The 10,589-nt window shown below is 38.7% G+C and overlaps 4 protein-coding genes across 5 annotated transcripts in view; 2 read left to right on the forward strand and 2 right to left on the reverse strand.

The window, feature by feature from the left end:
- Window positions 1–7,089, reverse strand: part of LOC104947524 (oral-facial-digital syndrome 1 protein homolog) — a 10,536-nt gene extending 3,447 nt beyond the window's left edge. The window contains exons 1-8 of the mRNA XM_010773571.1: window positions 7,041–7,089; window positions 6,743–6,865; window positions 6,412–6,615; window positions 6,264–6,332; window positions 6,151–6,178; window positions 5,965–6,072; window positions 5,741–5,877; window positions 3,368–3,431 (exon numbers count right to left, since the gene is read on the reverse strand). Of these exons, the coding sequence (XP_010771873.1) occupies window positions 3,368–3,431; window positions 5,741–5,877; window positions 5,965–6,072; window positions 6,151–6,178; window positions 6,264–6,332; window positions 6,412–6,615; window positions 6,743–6,838 (706 nt within the window). The 5' untranslated portion in view covers window positions 6,839–6,865; window positions 7,041–7,089. The remainder of the gene's footprint in view (window positions 1–3,367; window positions 3,432–5,740; window positions 5,878–5,964; window positions 6,073–6,150; window positions 6,179–6,263; window positions 6,333–6,411; window positions 6,616–6,742; window positions 6,866–7,040) is intronic.
- Window positions 1,309–4,384, forward strand: LOC104947485 (oral-facial-digital syndrome 1 protein homolog). Its single transcript, XM_010773508.1, has 8 exons — window positions 1,309–1,519; window positions 1,704–1,810; window positions 1,913–2,032; window positions 2,498–2,571; window positions 2,665–2,756; window positions 2,907–3,096; window positions 3,715–3,845; window positions 4,055–4,384. The coding sequence occupies exons 1-8, from the start codon at window positions 1,346–1,348 to the stop codon at window positions 4,175–4,177; spliced, it is 1,011 nt and encodes a 336-aa protein (XP_010771810.1). The 5' UTR covers window positions 1,309–1,345; the 3' UTR covers window positions 4,178–4,384.
- A 139-nt stretch (window positions 7,090–7,228) lies between the features above and the next one.
- On the forward strand, window positions 7,229–8,745 carry trappc2 (trafficking protein particle complex subunit 2). Of its 2 annotated transcripts, none has more exons than XM_010773510.1 (5): window positions 7,229–7,357; window positions 7,611–7,748; window positions 7,951–8,095; window positions 8,319–8,404; window positions 8,498–8,745. In XM_010773510.1, the coding sequence occupies exons 2-5, from the start codon at window positions 7,656–7,658 to the stop codon at window positions 8,594–8,596; spliced, it is 423 nt and encodes a 140-aa protein (XP_010771812.1). In that variant the 5' UTR covers window positions 7,229–7,357; window positions 7,611–7,655; the 3' UTR covers window positions 8,597–8,745. The 2 variants fall into 2 exon arrangements, with proteins under 2 accessions (XP_010771812.1, XP_010771811.1); XM_010773509.1 differs by having other exon boundaries at window positions 7,231–7,357; window positions 7,622–7,748.
- Window positions 8,746–9,034: 289 nt separating this feature from the next.
- rab9a (RAB9A, member RAS oncogene family) lies at window positions 9,035–10,551 on the reverse strand. The gene has a single exon (XM_010773511.1). The coding sequence runs from the start codon at window positions 10,519–10,521 to the stop codon at window positions 9,982–9,984; it is 540 nt and encodes a 179-aa protein (XP_010771813.1). The 5' UTR covers window positions 10,522–10,551; the 3' UTR covers window positions 9,035–9,981.
- Window positions 10,552–10,589: the final 38 nt, after the last annotated feature.

Genomic DNA, 10,589 nt, shown 5'->3' on the forward strand with positions numbered 1-10,589 from the left:
ACTAATACAGAAGACCAACCACCAAAAAACTAACTTGGAGAACTCTATACATGCAATTACATCTATTGGCGACTACTGTTGACTTGGCTTACTTTACTTTTTAAGTAATTGAAAGTAGGGAGAATGTTTGAGTTCTTTACCATTTCACAAATATTTTCCCTTTTATATTATGTTAATGTGAACAGAATGACATGAAAGAAAGGAAGCCAGTTTACGAAAAAGTAAAAGTAAAATTGATCAAAACAAGTCATGTAATACTGATTTTAACATTCATAACTGCATACACAAACCTACATGGTTCACAGTGACTAATGATATTAAAGGACCATCCACACCAAGAATGACAAATATTAATAAAGTTAAAACTGTTAAAAAGTAGCCTTTGATGTGCTGCACAACCTGAGGGGAGGAGAGATTTGAATTCGCTGAAAATGTTTCTATCATACATCTAGGGATGTCCGGATCACCTTCTTTTGCTCCCGATCCGATTCCGATCATTTGATTTTGACAATTTGCCGATACCGATTTTTCCCAATCCGATCTTTATGCAATGCATTAAGAGAAAAAAAAGAAAAAAAGCATTCAAGTTGTCCCTTAAGGTTATTTTTTTATTTAAAATTGATAATTCTATCCAACATGGATATAGCTTCTTTCTTTCACAGCAGCATTGGATCAGTTCAGTTGTGCAGCATTGGATCAAAACAAAAATAAAGCTTATCAGTACTCGTTAGCTTACTGCTACTATTAGTCATAGACCTTCCAGAAAAACGCGGGCCAAAATCCTTAATTATGCGGGCTAAAATCATTGATTATGCGGGCTAAAATCCTTTGGCCCGCGTTTTTCTGGAAGGTCTATGACTAATAGTAGCAGTAAGCTANTAGGAACGAAAATGGCGCGGTAGACAGAGAGCTTTGCCTTCTGGCTCAGCTCCCTTTTCGTCACAACGGTGCGGTAATTATTTGGGTCAATAATTGTAATTGCAATTATTAAATGTGATTATTCATTGACTTTGAAAACCTCCATTTATTGGAGAAAAAGATGTGAACAGTATGTTTTTAACAGTTGATTACCCTGAACTTTAAGTATAATTCAACTGAAAAACCAAAAAAAAAAAAAATTATAAAAAAAAAAAGTAATAATAAAAAAATTATCGTTTTATTTCGATTACGTTGTTTTCGTAATCGTTGCAAGCCATAATCGTAATTGCGATTAAAATAGGATTAATTGAGCAGCCCTACTATACAGTGTAACTTTATTGTATAAATGCATCATGTTTTATGACTGTCTAATATTCGATGTGCAGTTTTTCTTCTGGTCTCAACATTGTGTCTTTTATTTCTTAAGATGCAACATTTTAAAGATGTTGAAATTGCCACGGTGAGGATGGAAGAAAAAGCAAAGTTTCATAAAGAATTCGATAAGCTGAAGCAAGATCTGGAGAGGACTTATGAGATGAAGGCAAAGGCGTTGATGGAACGAGAGAAAAATGCCATTGATCGATTACAAAAGCAACAAGAGGTAGATTACTGCTAATTATGATGATGTGCTCTGTTACTTTATCTGGAAAGATAAACCCAAGCAAAGCATTATTTCTTAAAACTGACAGGCTCTCAACTTTCCAATAACCATTTGCATTATTCCTAACTGCTTCAATCTAAGATGGTGTAACGCATGTTGTTATTTGTGTTTCTCTTTTCTTTAGTTTGAAGAAAAAAATATGTACATGCAGAGACAGTCGGTCCTGAAAGAAATCGATACGGTGCGAAACAGAGAGAATGAGCTGAGGATGAGAATGGAGGCTTTTGAAAAGTAAGGGCTTTCTTTTCTTTTTTTACCATTCGTGGTGATAAATGGATGCTATGCTCTTTCACTGGGACCACTGGTTTATTGACTTTGTTTGTACGGTGATAGGACTTGTCAAATGCACGAGGAGAAAGTCAAGACCACTGAAGATCTGCTGAGGAGGAGAGAACTGGCTGTGAAGACCATGGAGGACACATACGACCACAGATTGAAAAATGAACTTTCCAGGTTTTTGGTTTTGGCTCACGTTGTCAGAAGCAGTTTAACAAACATCATTTTGGTTTCACTATGCAGTCTCGTTTTTAATAAAGTTCTCTTAACTCTATTCTCTTTATCTCTCAAAATAAGGGTATGTATCCTTGTTAGGCATATTGTTATTGTGTGACCAGAGGATGTCACTGTTTTTACAGATTATGCTTTTTCTTTTTGAATGTTTTTGTTTATTTGCTTACTATTTGTTATTACCTCAAACGATGATGACTGTATTTACAGACTGCCTTTGGTTGGCCATCACAGTGGAGTAACGTACAATAACAGGACCGGATTATTTCCTAAATAGCTGCTGCTTTGGTCCATTATCCTTCTACCTTGTAATAGGAAAAGTCCACTATGTTTTCAAAGCCGGTTTTTTGTTCATGTTGTTGAGTTTAAAATCTATTTTTGATTGTTGTTCTTATGCATTTATAACGTTAGGTACCAGCTTGAACTCAAAGATGAATTCATCAAGAGAACAGAACATTTAACCAAGAATGAGAACAGAAACAAAGGTCAGTATTTCAATCAATGCAATGTCACTCACCAGCTTTCTTTTGCCCATGTTTTTATTTGACTTTTGTGTTTACATGACTTTTATTTCTTAGTGGAAACGGTTCGCATCCAAAAGGAGTCTGCTGAAATGAATGGAAAATTAGAGGAGCACAGCAGAGCATGTTCTGAGCTGAGACGGCTGCAGGTAAGCAGCACAACTCCATTGGTCTACAATTGGCAATAGACACTTCGCTAAATAATTCAACACAATTCAATCATTCAGTGTGATGTGATAATAATTCAATATATTATTGAGTCTACAGTATTTTTGACTGTCTCTTCTGTTGTGTTTCAGGATGAGTTAGACACAGCACAGCAGCAGATTTCTCTGTTGACTCAACAGAAGGAGATTTCAAGGGAGAGACTGGAGACCATGAGTGACTACCCCAGCGTGAAGAGAGAGAACGCAGAGCTGCAGGGCGAGCTGAGGCTGCTGAAGAAACAGCTGGAGGAGACCCAGGAGGAGAACCGGCTGCTCCGTGCAGGTGAGGAACAGCTTGGATTAGAACAAGGCTTTCTGTCTGCATTAATGTACAACTGAGTCCTTTGTGACTGGCTACTTTAATGTTTGAGTTATCGCTGATGTAAAAATCAGTATCTCTGAATTTGAAAAAAGAGAGATGAATCCACTTCCTTATGTAGCATTCACAGTGTGGGCTTATTGTGAGCTGTGGGAGATGCAGCGTACTGTGAAGCATTCAAGTTAGTCTGTCCCGCTGCTTCTGGCTCAGCTGAGACTTTCTGAATGTGTCTTGCCTGCCAATGTGGGGCCTCTGTGCTGTGAGTGCAGCTCTGTAGACGACTCTCTTAGAAAGAACCACTAAAGGAAAAAGGGATGAGAAGTGGAGTGAAGGAGAGATGTGACACAGGGCTCCCTTTACCCACGGCCGAGGATCAATAATGAGGATACAGTCTTCCTCCTCTTTGATGGTAGAGAAGTAGGCCTTTCTCCTCATCACTTACAAAAGGCAGATATGGTGTGAAGCCCCATGTGCTATACTCTCATGCTGCACAGATAAAACGTGACGTGACTCCTTTAATCAGTAGACACTGGACTAGCAAACAAGATGCATTTTCAAATGATGCTCTGACTTTTCTCACAGATTTGGGCAAGCCATCCAGAGAGCAGCTGACTTTGCAGACGGACCTACGGAGGCTGCAGAGCACGCACAGACTGGATGAGGAAGAGTTTGACAACCAGAAACAGGAGCTGCAGGCACAGCTCCAGAGTGAGGTCAGTCCCATCACAGCCTCTCGCAGAGTGTGGGAAACTATGTGGTCAGCTTTTTCTTTTCTTTTGATCATGCATTTTCTTCTCCCCTTGGGGAATGTGTTGTGTAATCGGTGTTTCAGTCGACTTCTACTCATTCAATTGCTTTGCAGAGACTTTATACTTTGTGAAAAGCTCTCGTTTGATATCCTGTGTTCTGTTGTTCTCTGCAGGTGGAGAGATGCGCTCAGCTTAAGGCTCAGTTGATTCAGAGTGAGGAGCGATCCCATTGGATGACTAACCACATCGAGGAAATTAAGATGCAGCTTCGCCAAACTCAACAAGGTATCACATGACTGGGCGTGCCTGTCTGCCACGTCTTGGGCCGTCCACACCAATGATAATAAGTATAAAGATAACTATAAATATATATATTTTGTAATGGTTCTAACTCAAGTGGATGGCGGAGTATAAACCCCAGCTACTATGGTCGGGGCCATTGCTATTGTTGGTATCACTTTCAAAGGGATGGGATGTATGTAGAGATGTCCCGATCCGATCACGTGATCGGGGATCGGAGCCGATCACGTGATTTTCAAAAGATCGGAATCGGGAGGAAAAAATCGGTGATCGGGATTTTTATTTTATTTTTTATAAATACTTTTTTTTTTTATTATTTAATGTTACAAAACAAAAATGACCATGTTCAAGTCTTAAAGTCATCCTGAGGCCTTAGTTTTGGTTTCAAATTACAGAACATCATGTATGTGTTGCTTCTTTGGGGCTTGTTTTCATAGACCTGGTTGCTTATTTCTCTCAAATCTGGCAACAGAGTGGGCAGGGCGCAGTGTCTAAAAGTAGCAGTAAGCTAACGAGTACTGATAAGCTTTATTTTTGTTTTGATCCAATGCTGCACAACTGAACGATCCAATGCTGCTGTGAAAGAAAGAAGCTATATCCATGTTGGATAGAATTATCAATTTAAATAAAAAAATAAACTTAAGGGACAACTTGNCCTTGATAAAAATAAACAATGTTTTGTTGCTTAAGCTTATGTATTCAGTCATTATTCAATGGTATACTAAAATCCATGTGAAAAAAATTGCTTCTCACTGTTCTTAGGTCAAATATTTATATGCGATTAAAAATGCGATTAATTGCGATTAATTAATTACAAAGCCTGTAATTAATTAGATTAATTTTTTTAATCGAGTCCCGGCCCTAGTTTTTTGGTTTTATTGTCTTCCACTTCCTGTTTTTTTTTGTCACTCACCGTTCACCTGTCATTCCAGACTCATCAGCACCAGCCCCGCCCCTGGGTGGGATTGTTTTCACCTGTCAACCCTTCTGTGTCTCCTGTGGTTATCAGCGTGGGATTGTTCCCACCTGTGTCTTATTGTCAGGTGTTTAAATTCCCTTGTCTCCCAGTGTTCCTTGTCAGTTTGTTTTTGTCAATTGCCATGTTCAGATCTTTGTGCTTGTCTCTTGCTATGGTCAGGTCTATGCTATTTTTGTGCTCTCGTAAAGTTTTGATCCTCACTACGCGAGCGCTTTCTTTTTGTTCTCATTTTTGTCATCTCAGCTAGAGATNGCCACCTGGGCGCCTCCCTAGGGAGGTGTTCCAGGCACGTCCGGCTGGGAAGAGACCAAGGGGTAGACCTAGGACCAGGTGGAGGGATTATATCTCTTCGCTGGCCTGGGAGCGCCTTGGGATCCCCCAGTCAGAGCTGGTTGATGTGGCCAGGGAAAAGAAAGTTTGGGGCTCTCTGCTGGAACTGCTACCTCCGCGACCCGACCACGGATAAGCGGGAGAAGATGGATGGATGGACCCAAATAATCGAGATTATGATTTTTGCCATAATCGAGCAGCCCTACTTTATAGCATTTATTCTTCTGATATTTGTAACGAATATACATACTTTTGTCTTCATTTCTGCTTGCAGCTGTGCTTCAATTTCTTTTCTATGGGTAGACAGTTTTGATTCCAGTGTAAACCATTTCTCCCCACTGTAATTTAAGCTCTCGTACTCCTTATCAATCATTTTCATCTTCTCAACTGTGTATGGAAGAAAAATAATCATTAAAAACTCTGCATTCAAAGGCAGGTGTGTTGAGTACAATGTGACATTTTATCTCATCATACCCAGAGAGTCTCCATAACTTGCTTTGCTGGTGGTCTGAGTGTCAGCATCGTGACCAGTGCTGTGTGTATAATGGTGTGTAAGCTGTGCTAGAAGGCTGATCAGGAACCCTGCTTGACAAAAATAAGATATATTAATGACTTAGGGGCAGGAGCAGTTTTATAACAAATTATGCTTCATGTACATACCTTTGTCCTTGTTTTCTTTGTTTGAAGACTGTCAAAAAAAACATTAACACCATTATTACTAATGGGAATGAGTTATAATTTAAAGAAAATATTCCTATGAAATTATGAATTACCAGAGATCTGTAAAGTGCTGATTCAGGACTGATTTTAAGAAGCTGAAGAAGGTCTCCGGTTGTTAAAACCTGCCAAAATAGAATATTCATATGCAAAGATGTCTTTTACAAGCAGTACAATAAATTAGACAACAAACTCATTGCTAACCTTGTCTTTATATAGGCCGCTTTCAGGGCAGAATACAGAGAGGGTGTACTCATATCCTGAGGAGCAGAGGTGATCATACACTATGCTGTTGCATGCTGACACCAAAAGGGGTTCAGATCTCCCAGGAATTGTTCGTGGGACTGGTTCTCCTCCAGTCAAATGTGGGTGTTTTAACTCCTGGATGAGCTGATTCCGCAGCTGTGTCTGAATCAGATCAGACAAATGAAAAAGAAAAAGAGAGAAGAACATTTACTATTTCTAACGCGTCAGTTAGCAGAGTACAGTCACTAACCGCTGCAGAGCAAACAATAACATTTATAGCACGACTTACTTTCAGTGTATCAAGGAGTCCTTTACTTTTAAACGTTTGATAGAGTCTTTTCCTCAGCTCGTCTGGGGATAACGTGTCTTCTTTGGCCGAAGACATAACTGCACTGTCGTTGTTTTGAAGGTCCTGACAGAAGAGAAACAACAGCACGGTAAAGCTGACATGGTGAGCTAAACAACAAAAAATAACAGTTTTCAACAGCTTTTGTATGCCTACCCGATGGTAGACTGTTCAAAAATATGTCTCCTAAACCCCCAAATAAAATAAGCGTCTCTAAAGATACAATTATGTTTCTACTTACCAGCCTAACAACCAAAAAGCATCTCGGCGTCCTTTCGAGGAGGCGTGTACAACTAATTTAAATCCGTCAACGGATACGTTGGTTCCGGGCACACAGTTATGACGTAAAGAAGAAAAGCTGCAATTTTATTTTATATTTATTTTATTATTATTCGAAAATGTATTATACATTTAATGCAACCATTATTAATAGGAAGCTACGTTAAAATATTTGTCGCTGAACCGTTTTACCAGAGATAGTTGTTAATGTTTCTGCTTTACCATGTTGTCATTTGTGTGCGACTTCACTTGTTTCTCTCCAGGAAGCAAAATTGACAGGTACACACAAATCGGTTGTATGACATTTATACGCCTTTCCTTTTGTGCTTATGTTAGTTATTATACTATCTTAAATGTAATAGGTTTATATTAGTTATGCAAGCATTACTGAACGTCTTAAACGACGCCAACCGTCTTTTTTAGCACTGCAGCTAACGTTAGCTTGCTAGTTAAAGGGCTGTCCGTCGATCAGGTGATGTTGACACTGATATTTGGAAATATTACATTTATTTTACATGTTGTGTTTGGTTAGATTTTTTTCAGGACAGTTTGACTTTGCTAACAAGAAGGGAAAACGATGTCTGGAAGCTTTTATTTCGTCATGGTTGGCCACCAGGACAACCCTGTCTTTGAGATGGAGTTCTTGCCATCGGGGAAAGTTGAATCAAAGGTAACGTCATGGATTAATAATAACACCAACATTTATTCCTGTACATATTACAAAACAGTGGTCACGAAATAATAATTGTTTTATTTATTAGCATATAAGCCATAGACCTCAGCATAACTGTCAGGATATATGTTAATGTGTGATATGTTAAAAATATATGTTCCTTTATCATCTTGTTTCATTTTTGTGTCATTGACCACAGGATGACCATCGTCACCTGAACCAGTTCATCGCACACGCTGCCCTGGATTTAGTGGATGAAAACATGTGGCTCTCCAACAATATGTACTTGAAAACTGTGGACAAGTTCAACGAGTGGTTTGTTTCTGCCTTCGTCACTGCAGGACATATCCTTTTTTTTATTGGTGATACTCATAATGCAAACATTGGACTCTAAAGGGCATTTATCGTTTACTGCCATTTTATAGGGTTGATAGGAACAATTATTAACGTGTTAATTTGCAGTATAATGTGATCACATTTTCAGAAGTCCCCGTATTGTTGTCATTCTTTAGTCAAATTCAAGGCTTTCATTACAATGGCTTTATTTTCTTTAATTGTTTGCCGTACATATAAGATTCATCATGCTGCATGACGCACGACAAGAAGATGGAATCAAAAACTTTTTTAATGATGTATATGATTTATACATTAAGGTAAGTTGTCCATATGAGAATAACTTGGCTCGAGGTTACATTTGGTCTATTTTTTTTACTTCAGTGTTTTTATTTATTTGTTTTGTCTCCCAGTTTGCAATGAATCCATTCTACGAGATCAATGCACCAATCCGCTCAACAGCCTTTGAGAGGAAAGTACAGTTTCTTGGAAAGAAACATCTCTTGAGTTAATCACTTCACATGTACGAGGATCATAATGCATCTTGGTTATTGGTTGTGTATATATAGCTACCACACGTTTGATGTCTGTCTTTCTTTTCCTGTTTAACAATTGTACAATGTATTAAACACATATTTTCTATAAAAAGTTGTCTAAAATCTATGGTAATATTTGTTGATCCTTTTTTCTTCTCTTGCATGGGACAAGCTGTGAGTTTGGCTGCCGTGTGTTGATTATTAACTGTATACTTAAAGGCATATCATCTTTTACTAATTAAAGACTGCTCAACAAATGAAAAAACCTGTATAAACACAATGTTGAGCCGTGACATAGTTAGGTACTTGTGTTATCTACCAGTTTATGCATTAAATCATTGTAGTGGTTATAAAGCACAATTCAAACATTGGGATAATAAACAGACTAACACAGTTTTAAGGAAACAAACCATGCTCAGTTCTCAGGGAGTTTATTGGTCACTTAGCATACCAGTAGTCACTATTAATCTGTGCAGAAAAACACTGAACTGTAAGTATAAAAATGTTAAGAGTGCTTTAAAGATAAAAACAAAATGAAAACAATGGAACCAACAATGAGGAAAACTGTTAATTAAATCATTTTCATTACACTTTCCTCAAGGTAATTCTTAAAAGGTAAAATGTTGCAGAATAGAAGTTTCCAGGAAATGAAATACACCTGATGCCATGCATGTTAATGTTGCTTTAATATTGATCTTTTGTTAAGTGCTTGCAGCACACAGCCTATCATCACTATTCACTAAGCAGAATGTGCCTACAAAAAAGACCTAAAGGCGCAACAATCACAACAAGCCTCAATTTGTTAGTTACACATATTCCCACAGCTACTTCATAATTCTCAGAAATAAGGTCATTAGGCTGTATAAATTATGTTCTAAATATAAATATATAGGGCATAACTCTGTTGTCTAACATCTAAGAGTGAAGTTATGGAAACCTATAATGATGGTAATCCCAAGGTAGTACAGATTTAAGGGTTGCATCATTTTACAATGTGACAGAATAGAACATTTGAGAAGAAAGTGAAAAATCAAAGACATTGCCTCCGTTCCTTCACGACAGCTTTAGAGTTTCCGACAAAAAATAAAGTGTATTTTTCTGCCTCCAAAGTCTTTGATAGGTGCTGAATGAATGATCGGAGATGTTGTGTTTATTTGTAATCAGACTGGGATGAGTTTAGTGTTTCTTCTCTGTCTCTTCAAGCAAAAGTCCCAAATAGCATTACCAAATCTTCAACAGTACAACAAATCATAAAGCCAGTAGCATAATTTGTTTAAATAAGATGTTACAACAGCATTGTAAACCTACAGCCTATTCACATAAAAGGCATAACAGCAAATGTTAGTGATAACTCCTGGATGTTATGAACAGCAGGATGTAGCAGAGCGAGGCTTTCTGTGAAGCTTGACTGTGTCTGTGGGGATGAGGTGGTCCGTTCTTTCTTCCAATGCCAACACTCTGCGCACCGCCTCGTCAAAGGCGACCGCTACATTGGTGGCGTCCTTGGCACTGGTCTCATAATAGGGGAAGTTTCCATTCTCCTGGCACCATTGTTGAGCCTCCTCAGTAGACACCTGCCTTTCTGTCACGTCCACTTTGTTGCCCAAGACAACGAATGGGAACTTCTCTGGCTCCTTAACATCTGCATAGTAGATGAACTCCTTCTTCCAGTTGCTTAAGTTGAGAAAACTCTGGCTGTCATCTACACTGAAGGTGAGCAGGCAGCAGTCAGAGCCACGGTAGAAAGGAGTCCTCAGGCTGCGGAAGCGCTCCTGGCCAGCAGTGTCCCAGATCTGTAGAGTAACCTGGTGGCCATCTACCTCTAGTTCCTTGTTGAGGAACTCCACGCCAATGGTGTGGAAAAGGTGTGCATCAAACTTGTTGGTAACGTAGCGGTTCATGATGGAGCTCTTNTAATACCTTCTTGATCTGCACCTGATAATGAACTTCTGGTCTCACACAGGACAGG

This window comes from Notothenia coriiceps, unplaced genomic scaffold (genome assembly GCF_000735185.1).
Source record: "Notothenia coriiceps isolate Sejong01 unplaced genomic scaffold, NC01 NC01_scaffold00012620, whole genome shotgun sequence".
In the NCBI taxonomy this organism is placed as follows: domain Eukaryota; kingdom Metazoa; phylum Chordata; class Actinopteri; order Perciformes; family Nototheniidae; genus Notothenia; species Notothenia coriiceps.